The 26,190-nt window shown below is 42.0% G+C and overlaps 1 protein-coding gene across 1 annotated transcript in view; it reads right to left on the bottom strand.

Annotated features, from left to right (window-relative positions):
• Positions 1 to 1,516: 1,516 nt before the first annotated feature.
• Positions 1,517 to 26,190, bottom strand: part of SH3TC2 (SH3 domain and tetratricopeptide repeats 2) — a 63,058-nt gene continuing 38,384 nt past the window's right edge. Inside the window, exons 13-17 of the mRNA XM_050793973.1 lie at positions 13,367 to 13,517; positions 11,058 to 11,180; positions 9,304 to 9,454; positions 7,025 to 7,221; positions 1,517 to 5,059 (exon numbers count right to left, since the gene is read on the bottom strand). Of these exons, the coding sequence (XP_050649930.1) occupies positions 4,868 to 5,059; positions 7,025 to 7,221; positions 9,304 to 9,454; positions 11,058 to 11,180; positions 13,367 to 13,517 (814 nt within the window). The 3' untranslated portion in view covers positions 1,517 to 4,867. The remainder of the gene's footprint in view (positions 5,060 to 7,024; positions 7,222 to 9,303; positions 9,455 to 11,057; positions 11,181 to 13,366; positions 13,518 to 26,190) is intronic.

Raw genomic sequence — 26,190 nt, 5'->3', positions numbered from 1 at the left:
GTGCTTCTGATACTGAATCATATTACATAATATATCATTTGCCCCTTTCCTGTCACCCAGCTGAATCCCCACTTCCCCGCAGTGTGTGCCCAAACCTGGCATTGAATGACACTGACCCTCATCGGAATGAGCTCAGTCCTCCTCCCTGCTTACTCCATTTCTCTGAGTGCCCAAGGAAAAAGTGGTTGGTGCTAGTCTGTCATCTACACTCTCTGCCACTTATTAATCTCTCTGTTTTCAAAAAATGCCAGATAAGGCCTAGACTGGGTGCTTGCAATGAGCAACATGACCTAGCTTGAAGTTAATGCATTGTTTTATTTTCATTGTATTTGCCGTTATTTACAGAATTCTGTTTATGGAAAACAATACAAGTTTTTCTTCTATATAGACTAGTCATCCTTTATAAAAATAAGTTAATATGGCCAGGCATGGTGGCTCACACCTGTAATCTCAGCACTTTGGGAGGCCAAGGTGGGCGGATCACGAGGTCAGGAGATCGAGACCATCCTGGCTAACATGGTGAAACCCCGTCTCTACTAAAAATACAAAAAAAAATTAGCCAGGTGTGGTGGCAGGTGCCTGTAGTCCCAGCTACTCTGGAGGCTGAGGCAGGAGAATGGTGTGAACCCAGGAGGCAGAGCTTGCAGTGAGCTGAGGTGCGCCACTGCACTCCAGCCTGGGCAACAGAGTGAGACTCCGTCTCAAAAAAAATAAAATTAAATTTAAAAAAATAAGTTAATATGAGTAAAAGAAGTAAATCAATTTAGAAAATGTTTTGTAAAGGCTCTTTGGTGCACATCATGATAAACACATGCATACATACACACACGTGTACATATATACATACAACTGTGAAGGCACCCCAAAACAGCAGAAATCCTGTCATTTGTGCAACTAAGTCCTTGAATCATGAGACCCCTGCCTCAACTACCACTGTCTTTGCCACTAACTACTAATGTGTCTGGTAGAATGTTACCCTTCTGTTCCTCAGTTTACTCACCTGTAAAAAGAAGAGAATATAATTGGGCTATAAAATTATATTATTTCATCTCTCCAATACTATTTCTCATCCTGTTCATACAGTATAAAAATAGCACTGCCGAAAAACCCAGAGGTGAGGTTCTTTTATCAGAGGACAAATATCTGAGATGTGCAGAGGTTAAGTGACTTCCCCAAGGTTGCACTGCAATCTAATGTCAAAATCAAGACCAAAATCCAGGTTCCCTTTAGTGACAGGCTTCCTGATCCCTCATCCTAACACCCTCCATTTCTACATATTCCCTTCCTCAAATAAACTTCTGCCAAATGAGGTGCATTATATTCACAAAGAGGAAGAAAATGAACACACACACATACATATATATACACATGCACAATATAAAGGCATCTTAAAATAATGGAAAAGTAAATAAGAAAAGGACAAAAGCAATATTGGATTTCAAAGTGTTAATACTGTTGGACAGGGAACTAGTATACCTGAAAGCTGAGAAAACATGTTACAGGGTTTTCCACAATGTTGCAATGCCCTCCTTGTTCTTTATTTAGATTAGATGTAAGGAGCCAGCAGCCACAGAGCCCATATAAGTTTTGAGGGAACAATTAGAATAAAGAGGGTAACTAGATCATCTTTGGCTAGGATACACTTTCTTTTTACAATGTTTAAGTAGAGACCAGATCCAATCACCACTTTACTCTCTGCGGATCATGAAAAAAGGTAGCATCAACATGTTTCCAAAGGGAATAGTTGGCTCACATTTTAAAAATGAAATCTTTAAACACTTTTTAAAAGAGTTTTAGCAAGCGATTTACATATAGAATGTAGTAATTGCAATGATATCACACAATGTTTTTCTTATTTTAAAAAAATATAGTCTTACCCTTGTCTTTGGAAACATGCTGAACATTTTGATAACTGACCTGGATACAGGTAAATTAATCAGATTTACAGGTAAATCAAAGTGCACAGAATTGGGGAATTTTAGCTAAAATCTCCAGTGAAATGTAACATGAATAGATACAATGCTCTTCACATATGTGTGTATGTGTATGCATATGCAAATGCATATGTATATTTGCAGCAGTTGAGAAAGATCTGTCCAAATAGAAGTTCAAGTCAGAAGACACAGAAGTTTCAATTAATTATATAGCTCAATGGAAGCCAAGGACAGATGTGGTTGCTGGGGAGAAGAAGAATCAAATTAAGTATAGTAACATCCCTCTGTACTCTTCACCCACCAGCCAATGTCAAAAGCCTGGTGCAGTTGTGGGAATCGCTCTTTCAGAGAAACAGAAACAAATCTGGCCAGAGGAGAGTGAGTGGTCAGTGGGAAAAGGGAGGGGATCTGTAACCTGAGTCAGATAGGGAATGGCCAATGGCATGGTTTCCAGGGCTGTGTGAGCCTTCTTCAAATATACGATGTGTAACTGTTCTGGAATGTGTGTGCCCCTGACTGTCTCCCAGGAATGTTGTTGAAAGGACTATGCATGGGAGATTAGACTGGATAGTCTCAACCACAACATCCCTCCCAGCTTGGGGCTTTTACAGCTTGTGGTAGGGGCAAAACCGCATCTATTCTGCATGGTAGTGGATTAGATAATTTTACTAATTAGACAATTGGAAGCTTCTCCTTCCTGGGAATACTCTCTAGAGTAGACAGCCTTTTGACAACCAACCACATCTCTAACAGAAAATATGTGCCAATACGTAGATAACCTTGATGACTAGAAGATACAATCGTGGCTCAACTCACCACTCCCATCTCACCCTGCCATATAACTAACCATCTGGTCAGTCCAAGAAGCTAGAAATTAAGGGCAGATGGTCTGATAATAAAAGCTAAACTGATGGGCATCAGATGCAGGGAATTATGTCTGGTCTCCTTGTGGTTTACACAAGGAGCAAGGGTGAACCACCTGCATCAGGCTTGCTTGAGTTGCTTGATAAAATGCATGTTCCTGGGATATATCCCAGATCTACTGAATCAGAATTAGAGATAGAAACCAGGAAGTTCACGTTCAACAACCTTACCAGGTAATAGGTATGCACACTATCTGAGGGTTCTTACCCTGCAGTGGTGCTTCCGATACTTCAGGGTGCATTAAAACCACCAGGAAAGCTTGCACGAGTCAGCGTTCTGGGATCCAGAGATTCTGATTCAGAGACCATAGGTGGGGCTGCAGATTTTCATTTCAATCTCACAGGTGATGCTGATGCTGCTGGTTAGTGGGCCATATTTTCAGTTCGTTATCTTAGAGAATTCCTGATTTCATTATCAAAGAACTCAGATACTGTGGTAGGTCACTTCTGAAATGATCCCCAATGATCCTCACCATTTGGTACTCAAGCTGTTGATAAACACCCTCCTCTTGTGGGAGCTGGACCTAGTGACTCACTTATTATGAATTGAATAGGCAAGACTAAGGAGATGTCACTTCTGTGATTAGGTTATGGAAAGACAGTGACTTCCTTCTCTCCTGCTCACTCTGGTTCTTGCTCCTCTTGTTTGCTCCCTCTAGTGAAGCGTGGTGCCATGTTGTGACTGCCCCGCAGAGAGGCCCACGTGGCAAGTGGCTGCAGGAAGCCTCTGGCCAACAGCTAGCCAAAAAACTGACTCCTAACAACAACTCTGTGGGTGAGCTTGGAAGCCCATCCTTCTCTAGTTAAAGTTGAGATAACTGCAGCCCTGGCTGATTGTAGCCTATGAACAACCCTAAGCCAGAGGGCTCAGCTAAGTCATGCTTGGATTCCTGCCCTGCAGAAACCATGAGATTATAAGCATTTCAGGCCACTCAGTGTGCTATGCAGTGATAGGTCATTAATAGAGATGCTTTGCAAAGCAGCTACCCTGAAATCAACAAGATGCCTTGTAGTTGGGTGTGGTGGCACATGCCTGTAGTTCCAGCTACTCAGGAGGTTGACACTGGAGGATCACTTGAGCCCTGGAGTCTGAGGTTGTAGTGAGCCCTGACTGTACCACTGAACTCCAACCTGGGCAACAGAGGAGACGCTGTCTCAAAAAAAAAAAAAGAAAAATGACATGTCTTGGTATTCTCACCCATCCTTCAAGTCCTCCATCTCATCTGTCCCCATTGTGGATGAGAAAAAAATGTGTGTGTAAATGTAACTGGACAATATTTAATCATATATACTATTTATATGTAATTTATGCCATAATTTTCTTAACACTCAATTTCCAAGCCTTGGCTCTTAGAAAGCTTCCCTGGAGCTTGTTATGTGGGAGCACAGCCTTATGGCAGGAGGAATATAGTGAATCCAAGTCGGGTTTCGTGCTATCCATCTGGCCATTCTGAGGCTGTGTCTTTTGAGCTAAGAGCCTGGTGAATTCTCTCCTGCCCATCCCTGTGAGCATGAGGAGTGATACACGCTTTGGTTCTGAAGAAAGAAATGGAAAAAACTACAGGTTCCTCTGCTGGCAAGCGGAAGGGGTCTTTCCCTGAGAAAATTGGTGAAGAGCACAAATTCCAATCGGCTTGGCTTTGCACCAGTGCAGTGACTGATTTCCTCACTGGGGGAGGAAGGAAGGTTCCTGGAGGGCAAGATTCCTCATCTTCTCCAGAATTATGTATGGAGAAAGTGTTTTTCAGAGGCTGTTTGTGTGGAAGGCAACAGTCAACTGGTAAAGACTCCAGATGCAAAGCTTGGAACCAGGAATTCTCATCGCTGCACCAGCAAATCTTTCTGTGACCTGCAATGAGCCCCTCTCCTTCCAGACTTCATTCTTCTCATTGTAAAATGAGGGGGCTGGGCCAGGTAATGACTCAGACCCTCCCAATGCGTATTTAAGAGCCTAGGGCAGTGGGGTCAGAGTCTGGCCATGCCAAATGTCCAGAGACAGGACAGCTTTTCTCAGAGGGCCAGGCCACCGCCACTCAGCCACCGTGCCCTCTCTGAGGAGCACCCAGAGGGGCTGCTGTGCCACAGGGGGCTCTGGCAGATGTTGTCCAGCCTGCTCCTAATGGTGTCCTGAAGCTCGTCGTCACCCAGCAGGACCGCTGCTGCCAGGGCCAGCAGGAAGTACTCAGTGGCATCATGGGCATCCTAACCCCATGATGTGGGGCAAAGACAAGACAGCATTAGCAAACACTTCCAGGACAGGCTAGGAGGCTATGCTGGCCCCTCTAGCTTTTTTTTTGCCCAACATCCCATCCCCATCTCCTGAGTCCTTAGGGGAGGTCCTCTCTCCCTCCACTGTGGTCCTTGGAGCATTGCTAATCACAGTGCCCTGCACTCCAGGCACAGAGGTGGTCCCTGGCTGAGGCTCAGCCAATCATGAAACATCATTGCCCTGGGCACGGTGCTTCAGGGATGTGTACATGACCCAAACTTGGCCTATATCTGCCACTCCCTGGGACTTTCCACTGTGTCTCAATAAGGAAAAAGGTCCCTCTGAAGTGGCAGGTTCAGAGGTGGACTTAAACTGCCAGTAGCTAGAAGGGGAAAAGGCCAAAAAAGGAAGCAAAGTAGAAACATACAGAGTCAAGAAATACAATGAGAGGTGGGGAAATCCCTGATGACAATTGAGAAATAGGATCCAGAGCTATCCGCAGTTAAATTTGTAGCTCAGCTTTCACATTCTTTGAGCCAGTAAGTTGCCTTTTTTGCTTAAGGAAGTTTGAATTGAGTTTTTCCCTTTACAATCTATAGAGTTCTTGGTTGACATGATCAGATCACACACTTTGTCCCTGAACCGCTTCGTGGGAGCTGTGGGGCAGAGGCAAGATGGCTCTTCACCATCTTGAGGGTCCTTCACTAGCCCCTGGACCTCCCTACTTGGTAAAGATGAGAAACAGATGCTTCTTTGGGTGAGACTCAAAAGGCTGCCTGGTTTCCATTAACCCTCATAAATCAGTAATTCATTCAGGCCAGAAGCAAAGCCTGGCAAATAAGAAACAGACAGCAGAGCTGCCCTGAGGGTTCCCTGGGGGCCAAACACAGGACTGACTCAGAAACCACTATATTAAGAGATTAAGGGTCGTGCTTCAGGGGACAGGGACCTCTGGTAAAAGGAAGCCAAATCTAGGGACATAGTTTGAGGGTCAGGGTTGTAACAGAGACTTGCAACCAACACAACTCTAAAAGACACCAAAAATATAAGAAGTTCTGGGATGGGCATGATGGCCTACTACAACTGTAATCCCACCATTTTGGGAGGCCGAGGCTGGCGGATTGCTTGAGTCCAGCAGTTTGAGACCGGCCTAGGCAACATGACGAAACCCCATCTCTACAAAAAATACAAAAATTAGCCAGGTGTGGTTGCATGCACCTGTAGTCCCAGCTTCTAAGGAGGCTGAAGTAGAAGGATTGCTTGAGCCCCAGATGCAGAGGCTGTAGTGAGCCAAGACTGAGCCATGCTACTCCAGCCTGGGCTACACAGCAAGACCCTGTCTCAAAAAAATAAAGCAAGCACAAAAAGAACTTCTAGATTCAGCAAGCAAGAGAAGCAGGGCTAAAGCCCTCTTAAGATCTAAGTATACTTAGTTTAAAGGCCCCATACCTCATTAACTCAAACATGTTAATATGCACCCACATTTCTCATAAAATGTTCTTTTATATTACTTTATAAGAAATGAGTTGCAGTTGACTAGTTGGTCTGTAACATTTTATGGACATGCTCTTAAGTATTCATTTTAATCTTCATTTTAGACCTTAGAGTTGTTTTAGCATCTTATATATTTCCATAGGCCCTTGAGAGACTCACAGGCAATGTGCCTAGAGTATCTGGCAGATAAAGTAGCCATAGACATGGTGGCAAGGCAAGGAGAAAGAGGAACCATGGTCTATTCCTCAGCGAAGATGGGAGCACCTTTGAGGTCTTCAGTTGGGCTAACTGGAAAGAGCCTCCATGTCCCCTGTAGAGCCACTCCTCACCCAATGAAACAAGACTCCTCATCTTGGCACTCTGGTTTTCTCAGCTCCACCCCAAAGGCTCCTCATTGTCTTTGGGTCAGGAAGGAGAATGGTTGGGTAGTGGCTCTCAGGAAATCTTGGAAGTCTGGCTCTTACCTTCAGCTGGCAGAAGGTGAGTCGGCCCAGGCGATAATACACCTTGGCATAGTACAGGGCCTCCTTGGGACTCTGTAGCCAGGGTGGACAGAGGGACAGGGTCTTCAGGTAGCAGTCCTCAGCCATCTCATACATGTGCAGGGAGTAGTACACTGTAGCCAGGCGGTGAAAGGCCACCAGCTCCTGCCTCCGATCTCCTAAGAATTGGAAGACTGAGAGAGATACCCTGCAGCCAACACTTTGCATCATTTGTTCACTCATTCATTCCATAAAACTTTTTGAAGGTCTACTAGATGTCAGGGACTGTGCTGGGGCATAGGGAATAAGACAGAAGAGGTGCCTGTACTCATAAAGCTTATTGTCTCACATGACAGACATTCCTTAAATAATCCCACAAACAAATGTAACATTACACGTGTCATAAATGCTACAAAAGAAAATGCAGGGCTCTATGAGAGTGACTTAGTAGAGGATGGGTGCCGGTCAAGGTTTCCTGGGGTGATTCCCGGAAGAAAATTGTCTCCTTATTGCAGATGCTACTGTAATGCAGGATTCTGGGAAGGAATTCTTCTTAAACCCTTTTACTGGGACATGGTGACAAGTCTAGCTTGATGGCGTAGCTAAGAATTGCAATGAATAGCTGTGTGTAATAAATGTCTTCCTCACACACAAGTCTCTCTCTTGGGTACCCCCATGCAGCAGTCTCTGCTTGGCCCCGTTACCCACTGTCAGTCTCAGATAAGCTGTAAACACCTGTTCACCCTTAAACCGTGCTTTAGAATGTTGGTTTCTAATGGGTCTATTACTTGTTGTTTGGTGGATTTGTTTTAATACAGAACGAACTTTTACAGGAAACAAAGGCTTACAATCATGTCTTCGGAATATTTGCAAGGTGACTGTTGGATACCATCTAAAAACATCACTTTTAAGCTTCAAAGAGCCAAAAGCCAAAATTAAAAGAGAAAATCTTAGAGAGAGAAAATTCTCTGATATGGAAAAGTCAACCACGGGGGAAGTACCTATAGAAAGGATGCATGCAGCCTCCCTTCAGCTCCCGACCAGTGAGAGATAAAAAGTGCTCAGAGGAGCTGCCTGGGGCCTCCAAGGCCTTTCCTGAGATTAGCACACAGTCACTCAGATGAGACCTTATGCAATAAGGAAAAAGGTAGGGAAAAGACAGAAGGAGCTCTCAAGAGTGCAATTAGACACAATAAAGTCCAGTATCATCCACATCCGATGCCCTTGAAAATGCCCAGAAGTCCCTCCTGGAATCATCACAGAATATTCCATTTACCCTTACATCTAATCAAGGCTTCTCTAATCAAACCTGCTTTTCTTCAAACACCAACATTCAAGATGAGGGGTTTTTTAATCTTTTTTATTCTGCCATTTATCTGTTCTGATGAATTTTTTTTTTTTTTTTTTTTTTTTTTTTTTTTTTTTTGAGACAGAGTCTTGCTCTGTTGCCCAGACTGGCGTGCAGAGGCGCAATCTTGGCTCACCTCCCAGATTCACGCCATTCTCCTGCTTCAGCCTCCAGAGTAGCTGGGACTACAGGCATGCGCCACCACGCTCAGCTAATTGTTTATATTTTTAGTAGAGACGGGGTTTCACCATGTTAGCCAGGATGGTCTCCATCTGCTGACCTCATGATCCGCCCACCTCGGCCTCCCAAAGTGCTGAGATTACAGGCGTGAGCCACCGCACCCGGCCTCTGATAACTTTTATTGTTTTCCACTAGCTTTTGACATAAACACAAGATATTCAGCTATGTTCTGAGTTAGGGTAATGGGAATCTGACCTTCATTTACATTTTAGCTTCATGGAAAAATGCACTTTTGACTAAAAATTAACTAATTTAAAATTTAGGGCGCAGTCCTTTTGCAATGGGAACATAGCCTACACAGAGAATAAAATACCATTTACTTTACACTTGGGGAACAGCAGCAACTGTAATATAATAATTAGTGTGGCACAGGCAACACTTACCAAGGACTTACCATGTACCCAGCATTGTGCTGTGGCCGTTACATGGATAATCACTGGTCTTCATAACAACGACCATGAGGCGGGCACTATTTTTAATCCTGATTTGGTGATGACAAGCTTGAGGCTTACAGAAGTTAGGCAGCTTGCTTAACTAAGGTATCCCTGACAGTTGGCCCTGGGATTTGAACCCACACAGTCTGACTCCAAAGCCTGTGCTGTTATTGCTTTGCTGTCTATCCTTGACCAGTCACCTCTTCCATTCAACACACCCAACAGTGAAGACCACCAACCTGTGACTGTGCTGAGCCTGGCGGCCAGGGTGGCAAATTCCAAAGCCTTCTCATAGCCGTCGAGGCTGATCTGCAGCTCTGTCAGCTTGTTGAAAATCCGGAGCTCAGTTCTCACCGCCTTCAACCTCCTTGCTAAAGGAACAGCTCCAGCCTAAGAACAGAGGCCCAAGGAACCTTAGTCTAGCTAGGAATCATCAGTGCATACCATAGCTAGGAGGCTTATCTTCTACAGGCAGGGGTTGGGGGATGGCAGTGGACTAAAACAAACGGGGGTCAGCCATGTTTCCTTGTGTGCCTTTACTCAACTCTCTCCTGGACCTTGCTCACGATGTTTTGCCCAGATCTTAAAGAAGTAGAGGGCATTGGGCCTCCTAAAATTGGGGAAACCTGGAGCAGAAAGGGGAAGTGGCTTTTCCCAAGGTCACGTGGAAAGTCGTTCCCTTCTCAGCTGTGTGCTCTCAGCTGTGCATCCCTGTGGATAGCATCCACGGCGCTATCTATGAAGCACACATGAGTACACACATAGTGTGGGAATATCTCAAAAAGTGGTCATTTCTATGTTTTTATTATGATAGAATTTTAGGCAAATCACTTCATCTTTCTGAACCTTAGTTTTCTCATCTACAAAATGCATATGAAAATAAGCCCCTCAATAGTCAGAGATGCGTTCCCTGTTCTTCCCCACACCTAGCTCAGTGCCTGGCACAGACTGGATGTTTGCTAAAGTTTGATGACTGAATAAACAACTGAAAAAATAAATAAATGAATATCTGAATGAATAAAATTTTAGGATCAAATTAGATAATGAGAATTCCTAAAGTTTAGTCAGTGATGAAAAACAATCACAGTCTTTGACATATCCACTTAATATCTGGACATTCATTTAATTTGTGTTATTCTTAACACCAACTCTTTTTCTTGCCTCATGCTTTGCAATACTACCTGTGAAATCATAGGTTTAATGAGCTCATATTATGTTTTTAATTTTAAAATATATATATATATATATATATATATATATTTTTTTTTTTTTTTTTTTTTTTTTGAGATGGAGTGTTGCCCAGGCTGGAGTGCAATGGTGCTATCTCGGCTCACTGCAACCTCCGCCTCCCGGGTTCAAGTGATTCTCTTGCCTCAGCCTCCCAAGTAGCTGGGATTACAGGCAGGTGCCACCATGCCCAGCTAATTTTTGTATTTTTAGTAGAGACAGGGTTTCACTATGTTGGTCAGGCTAGTCTCGAACTCCTGACCTCAGGTGATCTGCCCGCCTCGGCCTCCCAAAGTACTGGGATTACAGGCATAAGCCACTGCACCCAGCCTAAAAAAATATTTTAATACATGCTTATTAAACATATGATCAAACAAAAGCACTCATCTACATAACCCTTTAAATAATCTCCCACCGCACTCCCAGTAGTAAGTGGGAAACACTGGTAAACTCGAAAGTGTGCTGCAAACTGTAAAGTACCATGCACCCAAGAGTTCGAGATGGTCTTGAACTCCTGGACTCAATTATTTTGATGTATTATCCCAGGAAGGATAACTTATCAAGCCTGAGAATGACTAAGTTTATCAGAACCTTCCCTGAGCTCCCGCTAGATTGAAGAGAGGGTGAGTAGGTGGGCACTGGACAAGAAAGAGAAAAATGAAATACAAGCAAGAGAGGAGAAGAGGGACCCAGGTCGAAGTCCAGCCTGAGCCTGCCCACGCCTGTGCCAGGACTTGTCTCAGCAAACTGCACAGCTTGGACTTACTCTGTAGTACTCTACTGCATGATGCCTGTGGCGGGTCCCATTGAAGAACACATCACCTGCTTCTTCATAAAGTTTGAGAGCCAGCAAAGGCTCCTCTGACTTCAGGGCTGTCTGGATGGCTGCCTAGTGGGGACAGAGACAGCTGTTAAAGGCAGAGAGGAGGGCTTCCAGACCTCCACAGGACTGGCAGAGCTAAGATGCAGACCACCTAAATCAATTAATCCTCTGCTAAAGTCCCCCAAATCCTAAATTGGTCTTCACACTCATAAGGCTGGTAAGAGGACTTTAGAGATTCTCCAGTCTGGCATTTCCCCATCCTGGTATGAGAGATTGCTTTTGGTGGTGCTAGATTATTTTTAATGGTATATAGAAAAACATTTTGTTTTACTAGTTAAGTATTTATTTTAATGTGTTTTAGAAAAAAAGAAAAACTAATAGTGCATCCAACCTGCAACTTTAGATAGTATTGTGTAGAATAAGGCTAAGTGTAAAAAAAAGCTACATTGATTTGATGTTGAGTCAAAGAAGAAGTAAACAATGGTATAGATGGTACCTGTATATAGCAAAACCATGAATTTAATATGTAAATAACTGAAATGGAAAAATAATGATCCAGTTCAACACCTTACACTTTCCAGATGGAGATAGTGTGGCTCAGAAAGAAAACAGAACCTCCCCAGTTTCACGCCAATAGTCACTGGCAAACAAATGTTGGTGTCTTCCATCCCAATACCCTAGCCTCCAGAGCTTCTTTATCTCTAGCAAGCTATTTTGGATTGCATCTACACCAAATGTGCTAAGGAAGTTGAAGAGTAAAGAATATGCCGCTGCATCTGCAGCACAGTTACAGGATCTCAAATAGCTTCAGGTCCAGAATGATTCACTTCCATGGAAATGACCCTGCACAACATCAGTTAGGTGGCAGCCTGGGATTGGGTGAGGCCTGGGACCAGTTCTGGCCAGTGAACATTTCATCGCTGGGGCAAGATGCTGCAGTTGCTGTGTTATTGCATGGGCAGCTACAGAGAGAGGGGGGGCCAGTGAGATGGAATCCTGGAGTCAGGACCACCAAAACAATGTACAATCGGAACAGTGCCCTCTGGGCTTCAGTCTCCCACAACATGAAAGGAGAAGACTGAATTGTCTGCTCTCCAGAAATGCTTTCAGCCCTTAAATCGCAAGGCAGATGGCATAAAGGCTGAGAGTGAAGGTTCTACGTCACACTGTGTGCAGTTCTCAGCTCCACCACTTACCAGCTGTATCACCTTGGGCAAATTACTCAGCCTCTCTGAGCTTCATCTGTAAAATGGAAATTATAATGGAAACTCCTATTGCATTTATAATGAGGGTTAAACTACATCATGCAAGTGAGGTGTTTAGCAAAGTCTCCCGTACATAGGAAGCATGCAATCAGTGTTATGCAGCCATTATTAAGTCTCAGTAGAAGTGAATTTGTGCAAGTTTATGTGCTAGTAGAAGGAGAAGTAAAAAGAGAGAAAACAAAACATGGGAAAGAAACATAAATTGGTACATTTTTGTAGAATTAAACATCTTACATATCATCACAGTACAATATTGTACAGATAGTAATAAAACACTAAAATATCATGTATTAAACATTTACTAAGTTCTGAGCACTTAATAAATGCTTACTATGCATTTACTACTACGCAAGTGAGATATATAAATTTTTGTTTTACTAATCCTTATGCTAAAAGACAGCGTTCAGTTCCCCCATAAAGAAACTGAATCCCAGAGATGTCATATGGCAAGCCCAAAGTCACGCAGTCAGTCCATATGTAATGGCCCTGGGATTTGACTCTAGGCTTTTCTCTCTTCAAAGCCTAGGCTTTTAACCACTACACTGTACCACATCTCTGATATTAAAAGTATGCAAACCAACAAAAAAATAAGAGAATAATATTGTTAATACCCCACATACACACCAACCTTGCCTCAAACTGCAGCAAAACCCTAAAGTCAAGGTGTATGTTGAGCTGTGGAAAGACGGGTATACTTAATGGGACAAGTGACGTTACAGGTGATATGTCAGTCTCCCCTCACATCCTCCCAGGGTGCACATGTATATATGGGTCTCAGCGACTGGCCCTTTGCTACCTGTACTCAGCTTGCCGGACCACCCTGGTTTCCACCACGTGTTCAGGGAGCAGCCCAGTGTTGACCCTCTCTCCACGGGCTTAGGGTGAACATCATTCCTCTCTGGTTCCAGCTGGTCGATTTGGAGGGTACAGCTGCCTCCCCATATGACCCAAGTCAACAACTCCCAGAGAGCTCTGCAGGAGGCCTACCTGCAGGTACAGCTCCACCAGCTCGTCTTCCTGCATAAGGTAGTGGAGTCGCCCCGCCCCAAGCCAGGCCTCAGCAGCCTTGTCTCTCTCCCCCAGGTCAATGAAGATACGCAGGCTCTCCTTGATGCATGTGAGTGACCTCCTGAGAGACCTGGGGACAGACATGAACTTGTGAGGTGCTAGGGCTCAGAGGGCCCTCAGGGTCCACTCAGCACAGAATGAAACAGAAGCTCCGAGCAGGAACAGACACGTCCCACATCACACAGGGAGGTGGGCCTGACTGAATCCCAGCTCTACCCCAATCAGCTGTGTGACTTTGAGAACGTACAGGATCCTTCCTGCTTTGGTTTGCTTACCTGTAAAACAGGCCTATAATTGTGCCCACCTGAGCAGATTGTTGTGAGGATTAAATGAGATAAAACTAGAGTGCTTAGAACAGTGCCTATTACGTCCTTGGCCCCTGATGAATGTTTAAAGATCACTTATAATTATTATTATTACTGATTCATGGTCCATCAACCCTTTGACGGCTCTATAACCTTTTTAGGTGTTATGTTATTGCAATGGTTTGTCTGTGTCCCCACCCAAATCTCATCTTGAATTGTAGCTCCCATAATCCCCATGTGTTGTGGAAGGGACCCGGTGGGAGGTAATTGAATCATGGGGCCATTACGCCCATGCTGCTGTTCTCATAATAGTGAGTCTCACGAGATCTGATGGTTGTATAAAAGGCAGTTCCCCCGCCATTTAAGAGGTGTCTTTGCTCTGCCTTTGCCTTCAGCCATGATTGTGAGGCCTCTCCAGCCATATGGAACTGTGAGTCTATTAAACATCCTTTCCTTTATACCCAGTCTCAGGTATGTCTTTATTAGCAGTATGAGAATGACCTATTACAGTTACTAACACAAAATAGGCACCAAACGCATACCTATTGAGTGAATGCATGAGTGAGTGACAACAGTGGTAACTTTAAGTCATCAAAAAGATTTTGATGTTTTGTTTACAAAGAAAATCAAAGCAGGGTGAAAGTTTTAACAGGTTGCTGCTTAACAGGTGCCCTTTAATTATTTGGAAAATTGTATTTTGTAGAAAACTCTCCCTCCACGACAACGGAGGGACCAATGAAGAAATGAGACATACGTAATATATTTTCTCACAGACGATTCAGTGTTCAAAAACAAGGAAAGAACACCGTGCATCATCTAGATAGTAGTTCTCAGTCCCAGCAACAACTAGAGTCACCTGGAAGCATTTTAAACTTGTACACCGCCACACTCTTTCCCAGTGTGTTGCAACGTCATGATAGCCTGAGCACCGGGCTCTCAGAATATGGCTCAGGCACAAGCACTGTGTCTAAGTTCTCCATGTAATTCTGTCGTGCAGTTTGGCTTGAGACTTGCCAATCTAGTCCAATATTCTTATTTTATAGAAGAAACAAGCCCAGAAATTGGAAATAACTTACATATGTTTGCACAGCACATTAGGGGAAGATCCAAGGCCAGAACTCCCTTCTGAGTAGCAGCCTAGGACTCGTCCCATAACACTCATATTTCCCAAAACATGATTTGTGGCCCACTTGCATCAGCATTTCCTAGGGACCTTATTCAAAGCACAGAACCCCCACCCCAGAACTACCTCAGACTGACTGAAAAAGATTCATTACAGTTGCAATCCAGGAACCCGAATTCCTGAGACACACCCAGGTTACATTCCTGCACAGCGAAGTTTGAGAACCACTGCAGCAAACCATGCAACTCTTCCCAGACACACTGATCATCATCAACCACATCTGTGGACACTTAAGTAGAAAGTCCTCAACAAACGTGGTTACCACTTGATCACAGACCTCTCAGCCGCCAGGCCCCTTTGTGCACCATGAGGGAAACAAGCATTGCTCTCAACTCCTAAGACCCAGATCCTTATTGGCAATGAGGCAGCTGTTGGCCTTCTGGAGAGAGTGCCAGGCACTTGGCCTTCGTAAGAAACAGAAAGAAAAAACTCAAGCTTTCTCTTCTGCCCTGCTCTTAACATGAGATTTACTGACATCCCAGATGGGCCCTGGCCACCCTTTCACAGGTTTTAAAATGTGAAACTTCCTCTGAGAATGCAATGAGCTCAAAAACTCCACACCATGCTGCAGTGATCACCAATCTCCTCGGCTCAGCTACAGTAACCACAGGCATCTTTCACTATAGGAAGCACTGCCTTTCTCTCCCCACTTTGTACCCTGCAAACTCAAGCCGGGTTCAGATTCAGCAGGCCTGGCCTCCACAGCTCTCCTCACTCTCACTGGAGCAATTGATGAGGATAAGACCCATAAATCTCATCCTCATCCTATTTCCTGCTCTGTTTTTTTTATATTACCATTTACTGTCCTGGGATGCCCTTGGGCTACTATAGTTGTTTTCTCCAGACCTTCAGGGAACAAGATTTAGGTTATTACAGACAGGCCAACTGACAGAGCCAGCATTTGCTTCTTGTACTTTCTCCCTCTGAGTTCATTATGACTGTGGAAGAGAGGAGATCTCTATTTCTTTCCAAGAAACACCCCATCAGGGGAAGGCAAGACTTACAGAGACCTGGTGGCTCACACAGCACCATTGAGACTCCTTGCAAATGGAAGATTTTCCAAAGGCACTGCCTCTCACCAAGACTTGCCCATGATCTATGATCTCCAGTAAGAAACAAGTGCTTTCGTGGTCTAAAACTGGGCAGTAGTCCAGCTTCCTTGGTTCCTTCCTATCACCACTCACCCCCATTACTTTACATCTGCCAGTGGCCAAGCAGTGTCACCTACCAGTTGAGCACCAGATGGCCCAGCATGCCAATTCCTCCGGCCACCACCCACAGACTCTAGGTTTGGTTTGGCTTCCAAAGCCAAAGAAGCAAGGAGCACTGCTGGTGGGCCAGCACTGCGTCAGCCTTGTGTACTTCTGGGTCTCCTGTGCCTGTGTTCCAGCATGTTATCTCCTCTCCTTTCCAGTCTTGACTCATCTCTTTCTCTCATTTTTCCTGTCCTCAAGTTCAGTCTCTGGGGCTAAGTCTTTGTTTCTTCTTCCCTGCCTGAACATCAGCCATGAGCCCATGGCCAAGTGACCCCAATACACCTGCATTTCCAGACTTCCTCTTACCACCCCCTGCTGGGGCTTCCCGGATCCCTGCCCTGCCTGGATGAGTCTGTCTGATCTCTGTCCAAAGCCCAACCTCTGCTAATTGATCTTGTCCTATTTTTATGATAAAGACGGCCAAAAACTGAGGACTGACTCTGTGTGAGGCGTTGGGTATATACTTTCAGTAGGCATTTTCTCATTGAATCCTCACAGAAACCCCAAGCCGTTAGAATTCTTAGTCAATTTTGCAAATAAAGAAATCCAGTAGGATGTTGTTGTTTTGATTTGTCTTTTGAAACGTATCTAAGTTTTCCTGCACGTTTCCAAAGCCTTATTTTGATGTCTCAGCTGCTTTGTCTTCTAATAGTAACAATGGCAGTATTATTACCGGACATCTATTGAGCACTTAGTGTGTACTAGGTACTTTACATGCAAAATCTCATGTAATCATCACAACAGCCCCAAGAGATCAGTACTATTATTACATTCATTTTACTAATAGAAAAAAAATAAGACTTGGTAAGGGTAACTATCTTGGACCAAATAATAAACCCTGTTTAAACCAGGACCTAATTCTCAGAGTCTGACCCAGACCCTTATATTTACACCTTCAAGCAGTGCCTAATTTCTGGCTCAGATATCAGCACTTGAGAAGACTTCTGTTTCATTTACCACTTTAAAACTCCTGACGTTTTAAAAGACATAAGCTATTTTAAACCTTGAACAAAGTTTCCTCATGTGTGAAACTGGCGTGGTAGTGTACATTATAGCCTTGTGATCAGATGAGGACATTTCAGGAAAAGCAATTCTTTCCTTATTTACAACAAAAATGAGGAAAGAATTGCTTCTGTGTTAGGGATTAACGTATTAATTATATTTTTTAAAACATAGCACTTTTTTCAGTTCCAGAAAAATAAGAAGCATAAATATAAGAATAGAAGCCAGGAGCAATGGCTGCTAGGCTACTGTGGTATTCACATGCACAGAATTAATCATTATTTTGAGAGGACCTATTATACACAAGGCATCCCTTCTTTCTAAAAATAATAATATGCACATGCTTTGTGGCACTTACCACAATTTATATGATACCTTTAGTGGCTATTTATACATTTATTTTCTGTACTATTCTGTTATTGTGAGCTCAGGAACTATTATCACCCTTGTTCAGCTTTTAGCACAGTGCCTGGGCAATAGTAAATGCTCAGTAAATATTTGTTGAATTGATTTAATAGATTTAATAGAGCCACAGAGTTCTCATGGACCCCATCTGGCTCAGTTCTATGGCCAGTCTGTGTTGTATCACCTCAAGACAGAAGACAAGACTCCCTAAGATCCCTCCCATTGAGAGATTGCAAGCCTTTATCAAACTAAATTCTGTAGTTGTCCCCTGGAAGGCAGAGAAGGCATGATCCTGCAGATACTACACAAAGGGAGAGAAAAGTGTCCCAGAGTAAAAACCTGAAGGCTGGGACAAAGTCTTCAATATCTGCCCCTGCCCCCCCACCAACCACCCCCCTCCCCAACACACACACACCATAACCCATTTCTAAACCCCAGAGAAAATCTTTCAAACAAGAGAAATTAAAATCAGTAAAAAGGCAGCATGAGATCGTAAAATTGAGAAGTCAAGGATCTGAGATAGTACCAATGAAAGCAAGTGGTGTAATTGTCTGGACCCTCTGTGGCAGGCAGGGGACAGACTGATGAAAAACGAGGTCCCCCCATACAATTCTACAAGGTTGCACTCTATAGCCTTCAATACCTATTTCTTTTGTCTAAGGCAAAAATTATTGGCTGGGTGGACAGAATACATAGAGTACTTAAGACTATGCATTTTAGATCAGGAGTTGTTAAACTATGGTCCATGAGCCAAATACAGCTTTCAATCTGCTTTTGTAAATAAAGTTTTATTGGAACACAGCCACATTTATTCATTTATGTATTATCTATTTTCATACAACAACTGCAGAGTGGAATACTTGTGGCAGAGATCATATGGCCCACAAGGCCTAAAACACTTACTATATGATTCTTTATTTTAAAAGCTTGCTAACCCTGCTCTAGATTCACACTGTTTGGATATCAATGCCTGCTGGGAAGCCTCGTGCAAGTTGTTTGGCTTCTTTAGTTCTCAATTTCCACAATTCTGTCTACTTCACAGGGTGGTCCTGAGATTTACATATGGCTTAGTAAACAATGCATGCTCACTGAAGGCTATTATGGACATCATTTTCACTACGGATGTTCACTGTACAGGTCTGGATGCCCACTGCAACCCCCCGCAGCCATGCCCACCAACCTCAATATCTCCTTCTAGGGAAGAAGTTGAGTCTTCATTGCACCTATATTAGTCCATTTTCCCACTGCTGATAAAGAGATACCCAAGACTGGGTGAATTATAAAGAAAAAGAGGTTTAATGGACTCTCAGTTCCATGTGGCTGGGAAGGCCTCACAATCATGGCAGAAGGTGAAAGGCACGTCTTACATGGCAGAAGGCAAGAGAGAGAATGAGAGCCAAGCAAAAGGGGTTTCCTGTTATAAAATCATCAGCTCTCATGAGACTTATTCACTACCATGAGAAGAGTATGGGGGAAACCACGCCATGACTCAATTACCTCCCACCAGGTCCCTCCCACAACACATGGGAATTATGTGAGCAACAATTCGAGATAAGATTTGGGTGGGGACACAGCCAAACCATGTCACTACCCATAGCCAACTGATCACCAAAACCTATCTGTTAAATCTACAAAATGTCTTTCAAATGTGTCCTGACCTCTCCATGCCTACTGCTATTCCCTCCACCTAAAACCTACCCTTCTCCACTTTTCCAAATATTACTTATCCTTCAAGGGCCTCCTCAAATGCTACTGCCTTGATAAAGTCTTCCCTGACAGATCACCCCCATCCTTTGCTTGAAAGCATTGTCTCCTCTCCCTCCAAACCTGCCCCTACAGAAGCCTGCCGCTTCTTCCAGTGAACACTTCCTGCCTTTGCTTGCTGTGGCTTTGAGCTTTGTGAGAATGCAAATCCCTAGAGGGGAATTTAGTGGAAGAAATCTGTCCATTACATCAAGACCCACTTAATAAATTCCTCCTAAGCAATCTGTGCCAGGAAAAAAATTGCTCCAACAGATACATGTGTTTATGTTCTTTTGTCAGACAGTGAGAACCTCATACAGCTTTCCCCTTTTTACTCAGCTACCAGGAAGCTTAGTGCTAATTTACAGTAACCACCCCCAGGTACATAGAAACACCCATTTATCTGCATCTGTAGTTGGTCTTTGTTCTTTTATATTTTTTTAAGTGTTCTGTAGGAGAAGGTGATTTACACATGCTAAATAAATACAGCATCACAGCATGTTTTCTTCGTTGAACTGGCCATTCTGCAAAGGGACAATGACCTTATGTGTACAGGGGTTTCCTCTAACACCTAAAGTATTTCCCAATCTTCCATTCAGTATCACTCACATTAGTGGTAAAGGAAAAGTGGATATTTATTTCCTCCCAATTGTACAAATAGTAATCTTGGAGTTTAAAACTATAAACTATTCAAATTAAAAATCATAATCTAGATCAATTTACAGAACAATGGAGTAAAAATTTCCAAAAATTTACTCCTCTATAAAAGCAATGAGAACAGGCAATAATTATCTAAATAAAATTTTTCAGAACTCTGGATATTAAGCAAAGGTTTGCAGGGAGTGTTTATTCAGGAAAACGGCTGAATCTTGTTATGAAAGTGAGCTTCATTGCTTTTCAACTTGCCTTAGAGACATCCTGCTTGTCCCTAGCTCTGTGGTACACTTAAAAACCAACAGCCTCACAATAATGGTAGCTGGGAAAACCAGCAACCTAGCAACCACTGAAGGAGACAATGAGCTTGAAATCCCCCAAAGTTCCATCCCCAGGGAACTGTTACTGTTTGATCCGTTTGGAAGTTCCCTGGAAGCCTCTGCTCACAGGGCTTGTTTTCATTTAACCTCACTCAGAGCTCACTCAGCGAAGAACAGCCTTTTCCCTGAGGCATGTGTCAAAAATAATCAGCAGCAATTGTTTAATATGGTCACTGCCTTAGGTGGTGAAAACATTCAGAGCAAACAAGAAAAGGTCAAAAAAAACCAACACACACACGAGAGGAAAAGTTGGGAAATGAGATGTCCATAAAAAGTTTTAAAAGTTCTAACATATTCCTGGGAATCTAGAAGACCACATGCATGTGCAGGGCTGTGGGCATGACCAGGAAACGGCTAAGATTTTTATTTTTTTAAAAAAAGCTAATTATTACCCCAGAGTAACCATTAAGAAAATAACTGAAAGAAATACAGGATAAGAAATAACAAGGAAATTAAAATAATATACAAGAAAAAATCTATTTAACACAAAAGAATGCAGTAATGGAGAAATAGAAAAACAAAAAGATATAAGCTATTAATATAGAGAAAAAATAGCAAAATTGCAGACATAAATCCTGTCTTACCTGTAATTAAATGTAAATGTATTAAACACTCTAGTTAAAAGACAAACATTGAAGAATAGAGAGGAAAGAAAATGTTTCTACTATATGCTGCCTACAAGAGACATACTTTAGATTCAAAGACACAAATAGACTAAAAGTATAGACCATGTTAACAGTAATCAAAGAGAGCTAGAGTGGCTATGCTAATATCAGATAAAAAGATCAAAATTGTTATTAAAGACAATGAAGGACATTTTATAATGATAATAGACTCAATCCATCAGAAAGGTATAATTATAAACATACATGCAGCACCTAATAACAATGCCCCAAAATACATACAGAAAAAGCTGACAGAATGGAAGGGAGAAATAGACAACTCAGCAATAATTAGAGATTTTAATAAGACACTTTCAATAATGGATAGAAGAACTAGACATAAGAACAACAAGGAAATAAAAAAATTTAATTAGACCTAAAAGATATTTATAGACTACACCAAACAACAGAATACACATTCTTCTCAAGTTTACATGGAACATCCTTCAGAATAGACCATATGTTGGGCCACCAAACAAATCTCAGCAAATGTAAAAAGAATACAATCATACAAAGTTTGTTTTCCCACCACAATGAAATGAAATTAGAAATCAGTAACAGAAGGAAATTTGGAAAATTCACAAATATGTGAAAATTAAACAACATACTCCTAAATAACCAGTGAACTGAAGAAGAATCACAAAGGATATTAGAAACTACTTTCAGATGAATGACAATAAACACAGCATACTGAAATATATAAAATGGCATAGGCACAAAACTCAGAGGAACATTTATGGCTGTAAATGCTTATATTAAAAGAGAAAAAGATCTCAAATCAATAACCTAATATTCCACCTTAAGACACTAGACAAAAAGAACAAAGTAAACCCAAAGCAAACAGAGGAAAGAAAATAATAAAGATGAGAGCAAAAATACATGATATAGAGAATAGAAAAAAATCAATAAAGCCAACATTTAATTTGTTTAAAAATTGTTTTTAATGACAGATCTTTGGCTAGTCTGATCAAGAATAAAAAGAAAGAAGAGTCTCAGGAATTAAAGTGGACAATACTTTATAGAAATTATAAAAAGGTTATAAAAGAATACTATGAACAATTGTATACCAACAAATTAGTTAATTTAGATGAAATGGACAAATTCCAAGAAAGACAAAAACTACCAAAACTGTTCCAGAAGAAATAGAAAATCTAAATAAACCTATAACAACTAACGATACTGAATTAGCAATTTTCAAAAACAAAACAAAAAAACTCCTTACAAAGGTAAGTCAAGACTTAGAAGTCTTCACTGGTGAATTTCATCAAATGTTTTAAGGAGAATTAACACCAATCCTTCACAAACTCTTTCAAGAAATTGAAAAGGAAGGAATATTTCCCAACTCATTCTATGAGGGATCAAGAAGTGAAAAGACAACCCATGGGCCGGGAAAAAATATTTGTAAATCATATATCTGATAAGGGATTTGTATCCAGAATATATAAAGAATTTTTACAACTCAAAAATCAAAAGACAAACAACCCAATTTAAAAAATGGACAAGTGAATAGACATTTCTCCAAAGATATGCAAAGGGCCAGAAGCACATGAAATGATGCTCAATATCTTTAGTCATTAGGAAAATGTAAGTCAAAACCACAACGAGATACAGTTTCACTCCCGCTAGGATGACTAAAATTAAAAAAGACAGACACTAACAAGTGGTGGTGAAGATGAGAGACATTGGAACCCTTATGCATTGCTAACAGGAATGAAAAATAGTGCAGCCACTTTTAAAAACAACCTGGCAGGTCCCCAAAAGTTTAAATATAGAATTATGGTGTGACTCTGTATTTTTGCTCCTAGGTCTACCCAAGAGAAATGAAAACACTTCTTCACACAAAAATTTGTTCATGAATGTTTGCAACAGCATTATTCATAATAGCCACAAAGCAGAAACAATTCAAATGTCCATCAACTGATGAAGGAATGAACAAATGTGGCATATCAGTACAACAAAATATTATTCAGCCATAAAAAGTAATGAAGTATTGATACATGTGACAACATGGATGAACCTTGAAAACATTATGCTAAGTGAAAGAAGCCAGACACAAAAGGACAAATACTGTATGATTCCATTTATATCAAATGTCCAGAATAGGCAAATCCGTAGAGATAGAAAGTAGATTAGTGGTTTCCAGGGTTGGAGCGAGGTTGAGTAATGACGAGTGACTGCTAATGGGTACAGGCTTTCTTTCAGGGGCCATGAAAATGTTCTGAAATCAGATAGTGGTGATATCCACAACTGTGTGAATATACTGAAAACTAAATAGCACACTTCAAAAGGCTGAATTTTATGGTGTGTAATTAAACCTCAATAAAACTGTTAGTACGTAGTTCCAGATCCAGCTCAATTCAAGAAACTCTTTTATAAAATTTTTGAATAGTCGGTCTCTGTTTGAATACTTGTAAAGGCAACAAGCTCACTCTTACACAGGGCAGACTGTTCTGTTTGTGGGTATTTGGATTGTTTTTTCTAACCACTGAATTCCCCAATACCTACCACAGTGCCTGACACAATGGAAGGGCTCCCATAGTGTGATAAAATGTTGGACTGACATTTCACAGTGATATTTTTAAATGAAAAAAAGCAAGTAAGAGAACAGTATATTATGTAATAGAAATTTTATCTTGATTCCATTTATGTAACTAAAACATGTGCCTATTATATTTAATATATCTAATATTTATTTAAGATAGAAAATATGTATCATATATAATCTTTAATATGCATGAAATATTCCTTCATGGGTATTTTAAAATCTTTAAGTAGTTAACTTCAGGAAAGTATCAAGGAAAGGGAAGTTGGAAGGGAACCTTTATTTTTCACCTATAACCTTCAATACTAGTGTAATCTTTTTTTTTGTTTTTTTTCTTTTGAGACACAGTCTCGCTCTGTCACCCAGGCTGGAGTGCTGTGGTGTGACCGCGGCTTGCTGCAACCTCCGCCTCCCAGGTTCAAGCAATTCTCCTGCCTCTGCCTCCCAAGTAGCTGGGATTACAGGCACCCACCACCACGCCTGGCTAACTTTTTTGTATTTTTAGTAGACAGGGTTTCACCATGTTGACCAGGCTGGTTTTGAACTCCTGATCTCAAGTGATCCACCTGCCTCAGCCTGGTTAAAAAGGTATAATGCTTTTTAACCTTAAGCAACTACATAATTTTAGAAAAAACTATGTTCCTCACGAAGTAGAATATCAAATCTCTGATATTCTACTTCACTATATGTAATTTGGTTCTTTATCAAAGGAGAATCCCTAAGAAAAGACACACCGTGTTCTGTGGCTAATACTGTATAGGCCAGTGTCCTCAAAGGGCTGTTGGAATGGGCAGCTGAGGTTCCACTCATGGCACTGTGGCTACTGTGCTGGTCACTAAAGACCAAAGAGCCTGCCTTGAAGCTGCAAACACCTTTCTTTCCTTACCTGAGCCCTAAGCAAAGGAGCCATGGGCTCCCCCACACAAAGCTCCACCATTCTCCATCATAATCATCAGTAGCTGTGTCAGCATATAGCTTCAGCTCAAGGACTGTGAGCTAGTGGACTAAGTTACTCACTAATGACTTGGCTACTCCAAACACACATGCACCGTATGTCTCTTCTGTGCCAAGCTCTGTGCTAGACATAATATCTGCCCACAAGACCTTCTGAACATACTACAAAGTCTTTCAACCCCTAAAAGCTGAGGTCTCTGATTTCAAACACACCCTAGAAAGCCCACAACTTTAAGAATCTGCACCAAAAATTCAATACACTTTGGAAGCAGCAGGAATTCTAGTATGAATATTCAGTGTCAGAATAGCATAACTAGCTGGTCCCAGACTCAACGTTTTACAGCTGGAAGGTACCTGATTCAACTTATCTTTACAGACAGAGGGAGACCAAGAGGAAAAGTGACTTATTTAAGGACACATTATTAGGTCATGGCAGGATTAGGTTTTCTGGCCCCTAATCCAGTTTTGGTTGCTCTTCTCCCAGCTCTGTGGCTTCTGACTCCCTCCAATAACTTCTTGGGCCATCTGTAGACCCATCCCTGACCTCCTCTCCATCACCCCCATCACATCAGGACAGTGATTCTGCATCCTGTCTTAACTAAGGCCTCCGTGGTCCATGCTGACAGCATCCAGGGCCTTCTCTCTGGCTTCCCCCTTAATATTTCAGTGGGTTTAGGCATCTGGAGTGGGGAGCTGGTGAGTAAAGGATGGCAGTGGGGTAGGTGATGTCTGGAAATATTTAAGACTGAGTTTGCCCAGTAGCCAGAGGTGCCAATAGCCTGACACATATTTGGCACTCTTGCTCCTGTTCCTTAGAATCCAACTTTTCCAGAGCCCAGTCCTACAATACCTCACCATGAGCATATGACTATGTCATCTCAATAGTTAATTCAAGCCTGTCTTCTGGATCTTCTCCAGAAGCATTCAGACTCCTAGGGTGTCCTAGAATGAAAGCAGGGTGGAGCTGGGGCCTCCTGACTCCTCACATGCTGCATGGATCCAAAGCTCCCTCCCTGGGACTGAAGGCAAAGACAGCTGGAGGTTTGGAGGATACCTGATTCTTGTAAAAGAGGGAAAGAATGAAGGAGAGTGAGAGGGAGACAGACTGGAGGAGAAAGAGAAGGGGGAGTGGAATTCATTATCTGATTATTCCTTATCTGATTGTCCAGGTGCACACAGTTACCATGTTGCTTAGAAATGCAAAAAAAAAAAAAAAAAAAAAAAAAATTTTCATTTAATTATCTTCTCCTCAACCACCTCTCTCTCTACTTAACAGTAGCGAATTTACAAGCTATTCTGAATGCTGTATTTTAGAAGTCATTTATAATTTTGAATGGAATCCTGCAAGGCAAATCTGTTGCAAAGTGAACTTGAAGATCTTGCAAACCATGCAGGATTTAATGGAATCAATTTAAGGCTTGTTACAAAGCAGAACTTCAGTCTGCCCACTGGCAAATGAGGATGAAGCAGCATTAGACCAGTGAAGAAACAATGAAGAGAAAATCAACAGAAGATGGCAAAATCTGCAAGTGATAATAATGTGAATACCACAGGGTTAAAGGAGGCATTTGGGTTAAACTGTTAAGTTTTGATTTCTTTTTTAAAAAATGAGGATTTTTAAGGTAGTGCTAAAAAATGAATCACAAAACAAAGAATG

Source organism: Macaca thibetana, chromosome 6 (assembly GCF_024542745.1).
Source record: "Macaca thibetana thibetana isolate TM-01 chromosome 6, ASM2454274v1, whole genome shotgun sequence".
Classification (NCBI taxonomy): domain Eukaryota; kingdom Metazoa; phylum Chordata; class Mammalia; order Primates; family Cercopithecidae; genus Macaca; species Macaca thibetana.
Note: the sequence above shows the minus strand (reverse complement) of the source record. Positions and strands in the feature narration are given on the sequence as shown.